This window comes from Peromyscus maniculatus, chromosome 13 (assembly GCF_049852395.1).
Source record: "Peromyscus maniculatus bairdii isolate BWxNUB_F1_BW_parent chromosome 13, HU_Pman_BW_mat_3.1, whole genome shotgun sequence".
Classification (NCBI taxonomy): domain Eukaryota; kingdom Metazoa; phylum Chordata; class Mammalia; order Rodentia; family Cricetidae; genus Peromyscus; species Peromyscus maniculatus.
Genome location: NC_134864.1, coordinates 28776061 through 28794474, shown reverse-complemented (window position 1 = coordinate 28794474; position 18414 = coordinate 28776061). Strand labels below are relative to the sequence as shown.

At 44.0% G+C, this 18414-nt stretch overlaps 1 protein-coding gene across 11 annotated transcripts in view; it reads right to left on the bottom strand.

Moving 5' to 3' along the window:
- Nucleotides 1-749: 749 nt before the first annotated feature.
- The window catches only part of Dlgap1 (DLG associated protein 1), an 838155-nt gene continuing 820490 nt past the window's right edge, over nt 750-18414 (bottom strand). For all 11 annotated transcript variants that reach the window (XM_042259990.2, XM_042259994.2, XM_042259993.2 and 8 more), the window contains 3 exons: nt 11080-11171; nt 5616-5768; nt 750-2848 (listed from right to left, as the gene is read on the bottom strand). In XM_042259990.2, coding sequence (XP_042115924.1) covers nt 2639-2848; nt 5616-5768; nt 11080-11171 — 455 coding nt within the window. In that variant the 3' untranslated portion in view covers nt 750-2638. The remainder of the gene's footprint in view (nt 2849-5615; nt 5769-11079; nt 11172-18414) is intronic.

Genomic DNA, 18414 nt, shown 5'->3' with positions numbered 1-18414 from the left:
TGAGGGAGACAAATTTCTTTTGTAATCCCCCCCTCCCCCGCCCCAAGAAAATGCCCAACACCTTTATACCAAAGTTAAACAAAATAAGTCATTTTTCAGGGTACATACACTGTTCATTATGAACTAAAAAACATCTCTACAAATTACATCAAAAAGAATAACGCAACAGAGGTTATGCTCACGGATGTTAGTTCCGGGTTCCAGTGGATAATAAGCTGTATTGTGTGTGGGGGGGTCATGTCCTAACATCAATAATTAGCTTTTTTATAAAGTGTTTGTACAGTTTAAACTGTGTTTTTCAGGAAGGCAAAGGTTGTGATGCCCTGCAGGCGTTCAGCTAAAAGATTTAAAATTCTTACCAAAAATAGCTTATGAATATACAAATGCCATTCCCTTAGACAAGATAAATACTATGCCTTCTCTTATCCCTCTTTAAAATAGCCTGGGCTAAATCAGTTCCCAAAGAAAACACTGTAGGAGAATCTGGAATCGCGTTAGAAACTGAACTCTACCTCAGGGCACAGAGCTGTAGCAGTGTGAGTGGGACTGGAATGGACGCTGCTGCTTCCTGTGAATTCCACGTCTTTCTTGGATGAATGTGACCATGGACTGACTACCCAAGGTGCCAGTTGGCCTTACTCCTGCTGCTCCATTGTAAAGAAAAAGCGTGTCTGAGCAAACGCTTGAAGCTCAGAAATCTCTGCCCCAGTTTGAGAAAGCACTGACTTTGTCTGCCCTAGTTAAGTTGGTTTTTGTTTTTTTAATAAGTTAGTAGCCCTTTTCTTGTAAACCACAGCAGTAAACATTTGTGCCCTGTTGTTAAAGGTAGCTCAAAGCATCAACGGCTCTGAGAGGTAGCGAATTCTCCAGTGGTTTTCGAATACGTCTGAAAATATGGAAAGTTGCCAGAACCCATCGCTTCTCTTAATTTTGTAAAGAAAATTAAATTAGCACCTGGCTACGAGAGTGTATTTGTTTTTTGTTTTGTTTTGTTTTAAGCATCTCTGGTGCAAGCAGTTTTTATTTTTAGACTTTTTTTTTTAAGACTTTCATTTTTCAATGGCAAATTTCTAATTCTTTAGGTTGCAAGCTTGCCATAATAGATGCCTGACCCTTTCGGACTGCCGCATTCTGAATGTTTAAACTGCAACAAGTAAGGGCATTTGAAGACTTCAGCAGGCTGCCAGCGCACACAGCTCATCGACCGCGGACTAAACTACAAGCCAAAGGAAGCCTGGAGTCCAACCAAACACTTGGGTTTCTATCAGCGTGTATGGATACCTACTTTCCCCGCTCCTCATAGCTCTTGGCCCCCCGAGTAATCGGATGACTTCTCTCACTAGCTGGAACTTCAGGATCATAATGACCACTCTTTGGAAGGAGACAGCATGTCAAGTGGGGTAGAATACCTTTTATTTTATTCATTTGATATAGGACAAAAAATCCTGTGCTGGGGGACACGTGAACCCTGTGTTGGAGTGAGAGGAGACCCCTGAAATGTGACGTGCTGGGCTAAACTAGACAGATGTGTAGCATTCAAAGGGGTGGCAGAGAACCGGAACTCTTCTCTGGAAATGGCCTTGCGGTCTTTGAGAAGCAGAAGTGTTCTTACGTGTGTGCGTGCGTGCGTGCGTGCGTGCGTGCGTGCGTGTGTGTGTGTGTGTGTGTGTGTGAAATCTTAAATGTGCCCACCCGAATGGACACTAAATTAACAGAGCCAACTCTTTCTCCCCACCCCCCACCCCCCATTTAAAAACCACTGCCATGACATTATAATACACAGAGTACAAGAAAAGTTGATAAAACATTTCAGGTCTAAATTTTCTTAATAATAAGATAAATAAATAGATTCCTTATATAGGATCTTAAACCATCGGAGTTTCCTTTGCCTTAACTTTCCTCATTTTATTGCCTTTCAGAATAGATTAATTTCCCTGAAAGAGCGAATTTACAATCTTCTGCTGATTGAAACATTTGAAGCTGTGATTGATGGAGTACCAGTGAGGCAGTTTGTACAGCTGCGAAGGTACAGACGCAGGGTACCTGCACACTTTGCCCTGCTCCCCTACACACCCAGGCCCCCCACCCCAGGCCAGCTTCGTCCCCCTTCTCTTGGTCACCACTGATTCCGACGAGATGGTGTGATTTCTGAGATTAGAAATAAAGCGCTCTGTCTGCTTGTAAAAATAACCGTTTTGGGGGCAAATAAAGGGAATCGGAGCCCTCGTTTCTTTCACGTGGAAGACGGTTAAGTCTCAAAGGATCACCCTGTGTGATACTGGGTTTCTGAAATACCCTATGGTTTTATATTGCTGAGTTCTAGGGACACGCTAGCTTGAAAGAACTGAGGAGGGTGAGTGACCTACAGGGGTCTTTTCTACACAGGTGGGTTTGTTTGTCCCCGAAAAAGAAAGGGTTTGGATGTCTGCATGAGGCTTCAGGACAGGGGAGCGAAGCTCGGTGGAGAAGATGGGCAAAGTGGTCCAGGAAGCGGGGTGGGGCGGCTTGGGGACGGCTCCTGCGAGGTGGACAACTAGGGCCACGACGAGGGTGGCGGTCACTGAGCTCAGAGACGGAGGGGACGGGGAGGCGGCCGCGGGGAGGGCGGCGGGACGGTCCTGGGCGGCGGCGGCGGCGCTCAGAGCCGGGTCTGCGCCTCCGGGATGTAGATCTCGATGCTCTCCGCGCTCTCGGTGGCCGAGTTCTGGCGGACCGACGCGGCGCGCTTGGCGGCCATCAGGCGCTTGCGGGCCTCCTGGCGCTGTGAGCTCTCCAGCGAGCGCTCCCGGATCAGCGGCGCGGGGCCCTTCGCCGGCTTCTTTGGCACTGGAGGAGGGGCCCTTCGCTCCTGATCAAAGCAGAAGGTTCAGGACATTACACAGCTTCTCAGGACAAGCTTGGGAAAGACTGGGATAGGTCAGTAGTTCGAAAACATACACACACACACTTCTGCCCTTTTTTTTTTTTTTTTTTTTTAAACCTACGGATGGTTAGTTCTGATCTGCACACTGCATATATGATTTCTCTTCATTGCTCTGGCTTGGGTATCCCAAAGATGCAAGGAAAACAAAAACAAAAACAAAAAACCAAAATCGACAACATGTAATCTCTTACGCTGAAGGCCGAGGGTAAAGCTGGATCGCAGAACTAGGTCTTTCCGTGGCAGGGTATGGGCATTCAAAATGCACCCCTGCAAAAGGCTCCCTGCGCCTCACAGTGAGGGTGGCTCTTTCTGCATACTCCAGGTTCTTCCTGGTGCTAGGGATGGGCCAGGAGCTCCCAACAGCTACAGAATGATTTACAACTCTAAGATGTATGTCTCTGAGGCACCAGGTAGGAGCTTGGGTTAAAGAACAAAATCCTCCCTACCCTCTCCCTGCGCCTTCACCCTGCGTCTACCCAGCCTCCTCCTCTACCCATTCCTAAGTAGCCAGCTATTATAAGATTGCGTTTCTCGGCTTCGATGGTGCCACTGGACTTACACCCTTTTTTACACATCACACAGGAACACATAGCCACAGGTCGTACAGGGTCACTGAGTGGGTAGACTCTGGCATTCTCTACTCTGGGGAAGATTTTCCCAGCACATCAATCAGTCCCTACGGGTTCCAGCATGCTTGTGAAGGCCCAGAAGACAATCCCAACTTTGATATCAAAAGTTGAACACAGGACTGGAAAAGGCCGTCCCTCTTATCAGCAAACTCGGAAATGGTATCAGCTCTTTTCTAATCTACAGCCTCTCATGTCTTTACGATAACCGTACAGGAGGGGGGGGGGAGGCATCTAAAACCACAAAGGATGCTTTTAGGAGGAAGATGTTGAGCTTTCAGGCTATGGAAGGGTCCACACACACCCCACATTGCCATTTCAATAAAACACCCTGCATCCTTATGAAGTCACACATGAAGTTCATCGGGAAGGTACCGAGTATCCGGCTTAACACTGGCGCCCCTCCCCCCATGCCAGGGAGAAAGGCAGAGTTCAGCAGCATTACACTTGGAGTTGGCCCACGGTTGTTTAAAGTGGAGCCTGTGTTTCTGAAAGGACAAAAAAGGGAGAAGACAGCGTGCAGTCTCCTGCCACCTCTGTCCCTTCATTATTTGTTTTCCTGTCAGGTTCATGAGGATGAAAAAAAAACTCTGATCATAACCAAAGTGCATTAAAAAAAAAAACTTAAAAATTAAGCTAATAATTTATTATTAGGTCACATACCAATAAATCACATGCAACAATTTCTTTGCATCACTTCTTCGGGACATTTAAAATCTTCATTGTGGGGTAATGGTATATATTTTTTAAAAGTAGGAATATTGGAAACTTTTTAGTCATTTTTCTTTCTTTGCACACTTTATTTTTTTTAACAATAATATTAAAGAATCAGTAGGTGAGAAATTAGATGGAGCAGTACTAAAATTCCAGCGTGTGTACACGTGTGTATACTTAAGACCAATTTGCCAGCAGATAGTTTCACACATAAAGAAAACTAGATGAAGCACAATGTTTGGCTTCTCAAAGTAGAGGCCACACACACACATCAATGGTACCTCAAGCTTGGTTCTAAACCCCCCAGTTGGACGGTCATAGAATTGGAGACAGTGGATAGTAGTGACAGCATTGGACTCCTTATAGACAGTCCTTTGGGACTGGGTATGTCCTGGGTGCCCACTGACCCCATACCCCTGGAAATGATGGGCAACAGAGGATTACTGTTGGCCCGTGATGGGTCAGGAGACCCAAAAGGGCAGGGCTCTCACTGCTGAGGGAATAGCCATCCCTCATTTTCAGAGGTGTATCTTTGACCTCAGATCATAGAAGAACAAAAGTTATTTAAAAAAAAAACTCATACAGGACAGATCAGCCTGGGAAGGCAGACATTAGATACTTGTAGAAGCCTGATTACTGCGGAATCACAGTAATTAAATATGAAATTATTATAGATTAATTAAAATAATTTAAGTCTTTATTTCTAAACTGTCTCAGGAAGATCCCAGGGAACAATGTCCCCCCAGGCAAATGGAATTTGAAAAAAATTTGAAAAAAAAATTAGAAAAAAAAACCAAACAATCCCAACATTCATGATGACTGTAAGCCTCCTATTTAGAATGGAGAATATTTACGAGATGATTGTCAGCCAGTTACTTCTCAGGTTTTCCTGTGTTTTCTCAGAAACACATCCTGAGGGTGTAAGGAAGCTGAACTCTTGCTCTATGGAACCAGGCTCTGAAGAGGTCATTTATTTTAGCTTAGAAAGCAAAACTGGAGGCACTTCCTTCCAGTGTTTAAAGTGGTTTAACTTAAAGTTTAATTAACAAGGGAAGAAAAGAAAAAAAGAAAGAAAGAAAAAGAAGAAAGAGGGGAAAAGGTAAAGAAAAGCCACATTCCCACTTTCCAATTCACAAAGACAGGTTTTTTTTTTCTTCAAAAATATGCCTGAAACATATTACAGATAATATCCCAAGTGATTAGTATGTAAACATTGTCATTACAATGAAATGAATATGATACCAGCTCCATTTCACATTGTAAACAGCAGGACTGGATGCAGAAGCCTATTTAGACTGTCCAGTGTTTGTGCAGGTTTTTAAATGAACCATACAAAATCTACATTGTTCTACCTTCTTGTCAAGAGGATCCATCTGTTTCCAGTTATTGGCCTTTAACTGATGAAGTTCATCAAATTTCATACTAATATTTTCTATGGACAACTGCAGCATGTCCCAAAACCCCGCCAAATCCTGGGAAGTGGGTCTTGGATGAGCATTGGGATTCTGTGCAAGAGAGAGAAAAAAATATTGATGCTTTAGAGGCAATATGACAGCAAGCAGAGCCAAAAAGGCATTTTCAAACATTTCAAAGAACCCAAGGAGGCTGAGTTCCTTTTGGTTTTTAGATAAGAGATAAAAGTGAGGCTACAAATGGTAATTTTATACATGCCCCCATTCCAGTCTCTGATTTTCAAATGTCAAGGTTGCAAAATTCCTCTGTCCTTACAACAGAATGCTTGTTTCAGTTTGATAAGTGGAGAGAGTCTAAACATTTGAAAAAAAATCCCAGTATGTGTTATCTCTTACTGGATGCATTTTAAAACAATGTGTTTAAATGAAAACACTATCTTTGAAAAAAAAATCACATATAATTTCATGCCACACAGCTTATTCAGAGAACGAATGAGAATTCTAAAATGAGATTAGTTTTAGGACTCCCGTTGAGTGAAATACTAGGGTGCAGAATTGATAAGCAATAAGGAATGTTCAAAGTACTTTGCTTGATGTGGCTTCTTTGATGCTAAAGACTGAGCCCAGAGTTTGTATATTGGAAGCAAATGATCAACCATGGATACACATACCTAGTCCCTGAAACAATTATGTGTTCAGTAATTGAGATGTTACTGATATATATAATAAAGAATCATTTTATCAGATGACCTATTGGAAATTACCTAGTTTTAAATATAGGAAATGTCAGAAAACATTATCTTTACACATACATATGTATGTTGGTAATAATTCCCTTTTCAGAATAGCAAATATCTTTCAGTGTTTAAGAACTGACTTTTTGCCAACCAGTGGTAGTGTTTGCCTTTAAGCCCAGCACTCAGGAGGCAGAGAGAGGTGTATCTTTGAGTGACAAGGCCAGCCTGGTCTACAGAGTGAGTTCCAGGATATCCAAAGCTACACAGTGAAACTCTGTCTCGAAAAACCAAACTACCAACAATAACAACAAAACAGCAACAAAAATTTTTTAAAGGATCATTTAAAATTTTTATTATTATCAGGCATAGTGGTGCACACCTTTAATCCCAGCACTTGGGAGGCAGAGGCAGGTAGATCTCTGCAAATTCCAGGGCCAGCCTGGTCTACAGAGCGAGTTCCAGGATACCCAGAGTTACATAGTAAGACCCTGTCTAGAAAAAAACTTAAAACAAAACAAAAACAACAAACAAAAACTATTATTATCTTGTGTGTGTGTGAGTGTGTGAGTATGTACATGTGTGAGTGTGTGCATGTGTGAGTGTGTGTGTACCCTATAACATGGGTGTGGAGGTCAGAGGACAACTTCATTGAGTTGGCTCTCTCCTCTCACCTTTGTGTGGATTCCAGGAATTGAACTCAGGTCATCAGGCTTGAGAAACAAGCAACACTGAAGCAGGCCGAGAATTGAATTTGGGTGGGTTGTTTGCTCGAGAGCTGGTGTAATTTAGGCCGGCCTGCAAATCGCCAACCTTCTACCTCAGCCTCCTGAGCGGAAAGACTACCAGAGCACATTACCACATCTGGCTCAAGAGTTGACTTTCTTGGTCTTTGTAATCTGTTATCACGGTCGTTGCCAATCACCATCTGCAAAAGCAGCTGACGGTGTTACCATCAGACAAGAGTCTTCCTTCCCTACTGTGTCAGGGGCTTCTGGCCAGTGCCATTTCTCATTATTTCTTAGGTTTATGAACAACTGTAAATCCCCATGTCCTAGGATGGCTGACACTAGCTTGATTATTCCAAATTAACCCCAAGAAGATGGTATCATCAGCATTTCAGACCGTGTAGAGGTTGTTGATCATCTGACTGTTTAAAGGTTGGAAACAACATTTGCATCTGCGGATGAGCTAGTGCGACTGGCCTCGTTCAAAATCAATGCAAATGAAGAAGCACTGATGTGTCTAGAGTTCTGAAACTACTCACAGCCATGAGATTCTTTGGAATAAATAAACTTTAGAGTTTTCAAGTGCTTGGTTCAACATGAAAATCTATTCTAGGGATGAGAGTGAGTGTGGCTTAGTGTTACATGCCCAAGGCCTTGGGTTCAATCTTTAGCACCTACCCAAAACAAATAAAAATAAAACAGATACGACAAAACATAAAAATGATTCTAATGACACTCGAATGAACCAAGGGCGTTCTTTGTAATAGTTTGACATAGTAAACAGCAACTACTATAGAAGAGCCTCAAGGCGTGTGGTGGCAATATCAATTATCCTACCACGAGGTAAGCTGAAACAAGAACACCTTAAGTTTGAGGCTACATTGCAAACAACAAAAGACCAAAAGGGATAAAACAAACAAACAAACAAACAACCCCTCAACCTTCAGAATGGTTAGTAGATGTGACAAAGCACTTCTCAATAGTTCATGATTTCACAATGTACTTAGCCTTATCCATAATGGGAAACTAAACAGTTCATAATTTGGAGTGCAGTGACATTTTCTGGGTCACAAGTTTTACTGTTGTTTTAGCACCAGTGAAAGAAATAATACAGATTGAGTGTCTTATCCAAAGCCCTTGGGACCAGATGTCGAGATGTTGGAGTCCATAGGATTTGGAAATGTTTGCCTATCCACAGTGAGATATCTTAGAGACAGAATGCAAGTCTTAATGTGAAGTTCATGTACATGTCACATACACCTTGTACACACAGTCTGAAGGTAGTATGTACATTTTTAATGTGCCTGCATTTTGACTGTGACATGTTATATGAGGTCAGATGTGTATATAGTAGCAATGCTTTGGTGTCCTCAAAGTTTTAGATTTTAGAGAATTTCTGGTTTTGGATTTTTTGGGTTTGAGCACAGTCACCCTACAGTTCAGCAGCCTAAGCTTATCTAAGTCGTTCCTTAGATGTGCTTAGCTCTGTATCATGGGCAACGTGGTCTTGTCCCCAAAGGAATCTCTTTGCCCCATGTTGTCAAAAAGACAAATGAGGAAATAGAGTGTAAGTATTTCTCTAACTCAGCAGTCATATGAGAGTATGAATCATAAGGTAGTATGGCTGAGTCTAAACCATATCATCTCTGAGAGTTGAGGGAGAGTCAGGGGGTGTCTCCCCCCCACCCAGGTTTAGTTATGCTGAAAAAAAAAACAAATTTCATCCATTCACTGTAAACTTGAGAATCTAGTCTGGAATAAATATGTTTTCAAACTATCTTTTTTTTTTCCTAAAAGGAAGAGAAACTAAAGAAAGAACAGCTGTACCTGGCTCTGACTGGCCCTAAAGTCACTTTTAAAGACACACACATAACACACACACACACACACACACACACACACACACACACACACACACACAATTTATTTATTGTGTGTATGTGCCTGGGGTGGTGCCAGGGCAAGTAGGTGGTGGTCACGTGACAACTGGCAGGAGCTGCTTTTCTCTTTCCATCTTATGGGTACTAGGGACCAAACTTGGGTCATCCTCCAACTTGGCAGCAAGCTCCTTTACCTGCTGAGCCATCTTGCTGCCCCTTAGGGTCACTTTCCTACAGTTGTAGTGCTAAGCGGAACTACCCATCAGGCCATACTGTTTCCTGGGATGATCCCCCTCTGCAAAGGTGAGGGCGGAATTCACAGCCTGCCTGGGATTTATGGCAATGGAGCCTGAACAGAGGAGGGTTTGATTCTTGACGCTGCTTTTACCGTGGGCTGGTAGCGAAGTTTCTTAATTTTTTATGCCCATCTATCCCACCTGTAAGTCATAAAAATAATGCCACCAGTAACTCCAAATGCCCATTCTGAGGAGTTACCCAGGCATCTGTCATGCTCCGTGCTGGACTTGTTCTTCAGAGGCCTGGTTTGAGCAGTACCAATGACCATTCTCTGTTGCTGTGGTATTACCATAAATAGGGACCTTCTCAAGTGGCCACAGGAGCCACTGTGAGGAATGACAAGATGTCAAAAGCTGGCTTTCATGAACTCGATAATTTCTAGAAATCAACACACATTAAAAAAAAAAAAAGGCCCATTCTCTCCCCTATAAGCCAATCACCGTTAACTGTGAACATGCCCATTTTTAAGCAGTTTTGGGTTCAGAGTCTATTTGGAAACCCAAACCGTCAGCTCATTGCTTAATTGAACATTAAATTTTATGATTCTGTTTTGCCCTATATGTTCACCATTGTATTTAAATATCTTCTATTTTTTTAATTTCAACAATAAAAGGGTCAGGAGGGGGGAAAAGGCATCTGCAATTTTATCTTTAAAATGTGTATAATATTTATGTTCTTTTTGTAGTATACCTGGGAACTTGCTCATAAATTCTGTTTTTACATTTATTCAGTGTGAGGGTGGGTGGGTGAGGGTGGGGTTGGTGCACGTGCCACAGTGTGTGTGTGAGTGTGTGTGTGTGTGTGTGTAAGGATGGGAGTTGGGCCTCTGTGAGTCCACCACGTGAGTTCTGCAGATTGAACATCGGGCTTGTGAGCCAGCCCCTTTACCCAGACGCCATCTTGCTTGCCCTGGACTAGATTCCTTTGAGGAGAAAACGCAGTACCCAGGACACAGAGTTAAACCTCTAAAGCCCTATCTGGGTCATTTAGATGTCAATCATGTTTTCACTTTCCACACATCAATGAGCTGCTTTTCCTTGGCTTTGTTTTAGAGTCAGCCTGACCAACAACAGTTGTGTTAGTGAGGTCACTCTTGGAGGATGGAGGCCTTCTTTACGGCCTCCTTGAAAAGGCTCTTGACCCGTATTTCACCATCAAATTTGCAAATGCTATTGCTGTTATTGCTGCTATTATCCGAAGAGGGTTTTCCTTCCTTTTTTTTTTTTTTGTATGTCAGAGGTAGGTGGAGCACTCACTTGTCTCAGGGTGTCTAATCTACATTTTGTGATACCCTCAGCCTCTGGCCTCTGAATTAAAACAAAACTCTGATCAGGAGACACGGTCACTGATGGCTATTTTAGAAAGAGAGTCATGAGCCAAAACAGTTATCTTTGTAACAGTTTTTAGAGAACATCGGTTGCTCCATATTTTAATAAGAATAAGAAAATCAAAAAAATCATACAAAATCCAGGAACACAGAAAGTTTTCAATACAAAAAAAAAAAAAAAAAAAAAAATCAAGACATGGAATTTCTGCTTAATTCTGCCCCTAAGATTATTTAAGTGTAGAATAAAGTTTTTTTTTTTGTTTTTGTTTTTGTTTTTTTGTCTGTTTTATTTAATGAAAATCAGGAAGCCAGATTCATCTGTTAAAAGACTCCAATACTTGGTTCAATCTGAGTTTTGCTTTGGCTGGGCCAGTCTTGAGGACAAGGTCTCTCTGGGCTGTGCTAGCAAGGAGTCGCGGTGATGTGGATGGTACCTACCAGGTTCTCTTCACACAGTTCTCTGAACTGGTAGAATTTCTGCGCCATGAGAAGTTGGGCGCTGCCCACCGCGGTTCGGATTTTCCCTAGAACTGAAAAGAACAGACACAGAAGTTTACAGGACGCCTCAGCATTGAGACTTAGTCTGGTCAAGTGAAGAGAGTTACGCAGTCACGGCTTGGAAAAACAGCACACACCGCGTACCCACACCCTTCCGGGGCTATGAAACCCGGGCTACGTGGTTCAAGTATAAAGTCAACTTGGGAAGCACATGTGTATCGCTCCTGTTTCTTGGGAGAGCTGGAGTTTTCCATTCAGCACTGTGCTGTACCACAAGGAGAGACAAATAGCGTTCCTTTCACGGTCCCGACAAATGTTACACGTGTTTCCCGGTGTAGTTTTGGGTTTATGGAGTCAGGATCCCGATAATGCTGGCTTGATTTTCTAATTCGGAATTCTAATTCAAACACAAGAGAAGCAATGCTAGCCGGGCGGGAGAAATCTCCTAGTCACCCTAACCAGTCCACAATCCAGCATTTTCCCAGAGCTCAGCCACTGGCGTTTCCTGACGAGCGAATTTGCTAGGGAGTGATAGGGTTCAACCTAGGGCACAGCAGCCCTGGCTTTCCACTTTGCAGCCTTTTCCATATTAATGTTGGTCTGGTGTGGAACCTTCTCCGTAGCAGTAACCGCCTTTGAGTGCCTCTGCAGGGGCCCGGGTCTGAGTGTCCCCACGGATCCCCCTGAACCCGCAGCCCTTGCAGCTGCCCCTTGCTGGAGCTCTGCCATGCAGTAAACCGCCCTCCTGTACCTGAGTGGACAGAAACCTCCCACAATGGAAGACTAGAGAGAACTCAGACCCCCTGAGGCTTGGCTAGGCTGGGAATTCTGCCTGGAAGAGACAATATGGGATTCAAGCAATCTCGCTGTTGGCTTCCGTCTAAAGAATTCACACTCCTTTTCTCAACCACAAGGTCAGGAGAAAACAAAGGAAGCAACGGGCATTGCCCAGGGCTTTTTAGTAATTTGATGTACCGGATTTACGATGCCAGGCTCGACCTGAGTTCATGATGCACACTCTACCTAGGATCTGCTTAAATATTGCAGCATCCACACCTGTAAGTCATAGCATTTCTGAATTCATACGTCCCCAGTCATGCCAGACTGCTTGGGGACACACATTTGTAGCTCTATCAAGTCATGGCAACCCCCTGACTTGATGTTCTAAGCCTTTACATAGGTAGGCGTGTTCACTTTTTTCCAGTGTGCTGGAAATCAGTTGAGTGAGGTTTCTCCTTTTTTATTCCTAACTATCATCATCATCATCATCATCATCATCATCATCATCATCATCATCCTTTTTTGACAGGGTCTCACTACATAGCCCTGGCTGTCCTGGAACTCACTATGTAGACCAGGCTGCCCTCATACTCACAGAGATCCACCTGCCTCTATCTCCAGAGTGCTGGGACTAAAGGTGTGCGCCACCATGTCCCGCTTGCTAGCCTTTTCTTGATACCTCAAAGTAAAGTGGAGAGCTTTATCTCCACACAGGTGAGCTTAAAGTTCAGAGGTCAGGCCTCTTGGAGCTACTACAGTGGACAAGTCAAAACTTAATCATACCCGAATGCCTGTACTATGTCAGACTACCATAAAAGGAATGCCCCCTCCTCAAAAGAGAGAGAGAGAGAGAGAGAGAGAGAGAGAGAGAGAGAGAGAGAGAGAGAGAGAGAGGAGAAGAGAAAAAAGAAAGAGAAACAGAAAAAGAAAAAAGAGGTCTCCTGTAGCCCAGGATGGTCTCCAGTTCACAATGTAGACAGGGATGAATCTGAATTCCTGATCCGCCTGGCCTCTACTTCTCCAGTGCAGGGATTATAATTGTATCCCACCACACCTGGTCAGAAAGTATCACACACTCCTTGAGGAATAATACAAGCAGAAGTAAGAAGTAAAAAGCAAAAGGCCAAAAGTTGACTATGAAAGGAGAAAGAGGAGAAAGATAACATCTTGCTAATGTTTGGACTCTACTCGGTAATGTCCCAGGTCAAACCTCAATGGGGTAGGAAGCGGAAACCCTTCTGTTGGGTTTTAAGGAATCAAATGAAACACTGGAAAGTTCACAGACAAGCCTACACAGAAGGCATCTTTCCAGGGTCACTCTTGAATTCACTATTGTTCTGAGACAAGGTGGTGATTAACCTTGAAGCAGCTAGCCCGGCGTTCAAGGCCAAAGCCAAGGTCAGCAAAGGGCAGAGGAGCCTGAAAGGACTTGTGGAATCCAGTCACGGGGATGGGATCTGTGTATTCATTCACTCTGTCAGCAAATATTAGTGAGGGTACCACACAGCAGGTGTTATACTAATGGTATAGGACAGTGTTTAGCAAGACAAAGCCCCTGATAGAGAGCACAAGGAAGAGGCAGAGGAGCAGACCCGTTCAGTGGAGGTAGAAAGCACCGAGCGTTCTTCCTGTCTCCTAGAAACGGAAAACAAATGAACAACAAACATACCCTGGGGTTTCAGCTACAACATGCAAGTTGGCTCTGGCTTAAACAGTTTGTCTTGATAGCCACTACTTTATAACACTGCGGCTTTTTATTTAGTGAGTTTATTTACCTCATTAAATCCATGCACATCATTTATTGTGTGTATGTGTGTGTGTGTGTGTGTGTGTGTGTGTGTGCGCACACACATGTGTATCACGGTGCCTGTGTGGAGTTCAGAGGACAACTTGTAAGAGGTGTGTATTCTCTTTGGGTGGTAAGAGTCCTGTGGGTCCTGAGGATTGAATTCAGGTCGTTAGGCTTGGGAGCAGGCACCTTCAATGCTGAGCTCCCTTTTCATTTATTTATTAATTTTTTGCCACTATTTTTAAATTTGGAAACAAAATTAAAGCACTTTCAGGGACTTGATAATTTTCCATTCAAAGAAAGTGAATATTCATTTATATGCTCTCACCAAAGGAACCAATTTTCTTTTCTTTTCCCCTTCAGATCTTTTCCCCCTTCACAGTCCTATAGGCCAAGTGTGGCTTCTTCCTTCCTGACCCATGCATTCTCCTTCCTCCCCAGAAGAAAGCCGTAGAGTAGACAGAAAGTGGGGAGGGGTTCTTCCAGCATATCACTGATGTCACTGAGGTACCCTCTGGAAAGATAAGAACTAAGAGCCCTTTAAAGTGCACACAAAGGGGTGGTGGTAGTGGCGGCGGCGGCGGCGGCGGCGGCGGCGGCGCACGCCTTTTTTTTTTTTTTTTTTTTTTTTGGTTTTTCGAGACAGGGTTTCTCTGTGTAGCTTTGCGCCTTTCCTGGGACTCACTTGGTAGCCCAGGCTGGCCTCGAACTCACAGAGATCCGCCTGGCTCTGCCTCCCGAGTGCTGGGATTAAAGGCGTGCGCTACCAAGTGAGTCCCAGGAAAGGCGCAAAGCTACACAGAGAAACCCTGTCTCGAAAAAACAAAAATAAATAAATAAATAAATAAAAATAAAGTGCACACAAAGGGCTGGAAATGGTGGCCATACATTTAATCCCAGCATTTACAGTAGAAGGTGGATCTTGGTGAGTTTGAAGCCAGCCTGGTCTACACAGTAAATTTCAGGATAGCCAGGGTGACACAGTGAGACCCTGTCTCAATAAGTAAATATATAATTTATTATTTTTTTTATTTTATGTACATTGGTGTTTTGTCTACATGTATGTCTGTGTGAGGCTGTTGGATTCCCTGGAACTGGAGCTACAGACAGTTGTAAGCTGCCATGTGGGTGCCAGGCATTGAACCCAGGTCTTCTGGAAGAGCAGCCAATGCTCTTAACTGCTGAGCCATCTCTCCAGCCCCACCAATACATAAATGGGAAAAAAAATACACACCGAAGAACACTGGATTTGATCCATCTCACTAACACTGGTTCTAAATGAGATATTGAGGGCTGAAGCAACAGATTTTCTCTGAATGTTCAAATGGGAGGTCTGAAGACTCTGTGGTTCTAGAATGAGTTTTGCTCTGGGCGTTCTGGCTAGTTGACCTAGTTGACCTCCATTACATGTAGGCTCATGTAACTTTTCTAGACTGTCCAACCAATTACGGTGCTATCATCGACACACTGAATGTCCCCCGGAGGCTTATGTATTAAAATGCTGCTCACTAGCCTATGGGGCTACTGGAAGTAGTAGACACTTGAGAAGTGGGGCCTTAGAGGAAGAAACTCGAGCTGCTAGGAGGTACCCGAGAAAGGGCCACTGGTACTCCAGTCCTTTCCTCTCTCTCTCACTTCTCAGCTGTCATGAGGTGAGCAGTCTCCTCAGCCATGATGTACTGTGTCACAGAGGGCTCTAGGCAACAAGGTTAAGTGACCATGATTGAACATTTTCTTTTCTTTTTGTTTTGTGTTTTTGTTTATTTTTTGTTTTGTTTTCCAGACAGGGTTTCTCTGTGTAGCCCTGGCTCACCTGGGACTCACTCTGTAGACCAGGCTGGCCTCAAACTCACAGAGATCCACTTGCCTCTGCCTCCCGAGTGCTGGGATTAAAGGCGAGCGCCACCACCGCCCGGCTTGTTCTATCTTTTCTATCTTTTGAGATAGCGTCTCTCCTTACATTCTGCTCTTTGACTCACTCTACGAATTTGCCTTATTTACTTTATTATTGCTTTGTTTAGAACCAGGGCCTTACCGCATCGCCCAGGTTGTCTCAACTTCCCTAACCCAGTCTCCAGAGCATCTGGGCTCGCAGTTGTGTGTCGCTGCGCCAAGTTTTGAATTTCCCTGCTTTATGCACTTCATGTGAGTAGAAGCGTTCAGTGTTTACCTTTCAGTGACGGGCTGATTTCACTTAACAAAGGGCCCTCAAGTCATCCATGTTGTCACACAGGATCTTCTTCTTTTTAGGCTCTCAGTAACATTCCATGGTGTCCATGATTAGCATTTAAAAATCTGTGAGCTGGGCAGTGGTGGCGCACGCCTTCAATCCCAGCACTCGGGAGGCAGAGCCAGGCGGATCTCTGTGAGTTCCAGGCCAGACTGGTCTACAGAGTGAGTTCCAGGACAGGCACCAAAACAACACAGAGAAACCCTGTCTCGAAAAACAAAACAAACAAACAAATCTGTGGAGTGTCATTACCAACACTTTCTAGAACCAGATGTGGTAGTACTACATTCTCAGGAGGCTAAGGCAGGAGGATTCTGAGTTTAAGACTATACCAAGCCCCTTAGTGAGACCTTGTCTCAAAATAGAGAAGCAAAGCAAAACCAAACCAAATAGTCACCTTCTAGCCAGTGCCATGGGAGAGCAGGATGGGGTATAAGGAATCACTGTGGGAATCTGAAGATGAGCACAAAACAGACCTAGTCGCCGTGGCTGAGCGCAAGGTCATGTCAGCTGTGAAGAAAGTGGAGATCAGGGGCTAACTCTATAGAGTTGGTTAGAATAAACTACAAGCCCGGTGTTTTCTTTAAAGATTCAGTGTCATAATGAGAAGCAGAGGAAGACTTCTGTGAGGAGAAGCATCTATGAAAACTATGCTTTGAAACCCCCTGGCTATAATGAATTAAAGACCAAGGCATTTAGACAAGAGCGGATCTCCTCTTTTCCCACTTGCCTGGGTGGGATATGGTTTTTATTTTGGGAACATAGAGTGGTATAAAAGACACAGGAGTAAAAAGAATGAACAATCTCTTTTAACCCTCCAGGGGAATCCATGACTACTACAATGAGTTTCTGTGTGCTGGTGCCCATGAGCCAAATCCAAGACCAGTTCCCTTGGGAATATGCCTGGCTTTTTGCTGAGTCAAAATTTCAGGGCTAAAGATAAAGCTCAGCATGTATGAAGCTCTGGACTCAATCCCTAGCACCTAAAACACAAACAAGTAAACACACATAACAGATGAGCATCCAAACCCTTAAGCACAGTAACCCTAAGTACCTTTCCATATTCCAGGAGAATTAGGTCTCTAGATCTGAAAAGTCAGGAGACTGGCTTCTCTGGCTTCTTTTAATTCCTGTCTTTTCTTTCTTTTTTCCTTCTCTTCTTTTTTTTTTTAAATTTTAATTTTAATTTTTGAGGCAGAGTCTTGTTATACAGGCTTGGGTGACTTGAAACTTACTATGTAGCCTGAGCTGGCTTCAGACTCTCAAGAGATCCACCTGCCTCTGTCTCCATGAATCCCAAGTGCTAGGATTAAAGTCACCATGGCTGGCTTGCTCTCAGCTCTGCCCAATTGCACAGCCACCACACATGTTAGGGCCTCAGACACTGGAAAGAACATACAAGCAGCCTCAAACTTGTTATGCAGACAGAGACAACCTCCGACTCGTGATTCTCCTGCCTGCACCCCCCCTGGTGCTAAGGATTATATGAGCCACCCTGCCTGGGTTACGAAAAGCTGGGATTGAACCCAGGGCCTTGTGAACATTAGGTAAACACTCCTACCAACTGAACTACATCCCCAGCCCAAACAAACATTTTTTTTTTCATGTCATTAGTTTATTTACAATCATATCTAGCATAGGAATTCAAGAGTTTAATCTGTTTCTCATCGATTGCATTTCCTCAACATTCTTCCTAGCTGTTAAAGAGATGAATGAAACATCCCCATTTCTCATGTAGTCACCTGGGAAGAAAGGAGCCACAGATCCAGATCTATAAGTTCACAGTCGTGATAGCCAGTGACCGCCACCTGTTTTCCACCGGGACTTCCTCACAATGGCTGCCACAAGCACAGAGGTGGTGAACGCTGGACACCCTGGCCTACCTGGTGCTGCTAGAAGCTCTGTAAGGGGTGCAGAAGCGCATGTGGAGGAAATGAATGGCTGCAGCCCCGTCGCCCTTCCTCACCACCTTGCTATCTGAATCACAGAGGGGAAGAGGAGAACCACAGACATATTCCTTACACCTTTTATGTAGTCCCGGAAGACTGGAAACTACGGATCACCACGCAGGAGTCGCTCTCCTCTTACGGCGAAGGGACCACCATCAGTGAGCACGCCAGGGAGAAATTTTCAAATGGCCTGCCGTCTCCACTGCAGTGTGTCTACTGGGCTCCCTTCCCACACCACTTTCCTTGACATACAGGCAGCAGGTTCAAGAACAGGCGGCTTCCTCACTATGTGACTGTTCGTCTTGGGAGCATTTATCACAACTCTTCCTCCTCATTTGCCCTTAAATTCCTAGGCATAGCTGCCTCTGCCATTTGCTCGTCCTTCCAGCTCAGGGTGGCTATCTGTATATTTGATTTCCAATGAGACAGACCACAAGCTCCTTGACTGCATTGCATGGGTCCACACACCCACACAATCCCTGAAGGAATTCATTGAAGGAATAAGTTTGGAAATTACTGAATCAGCT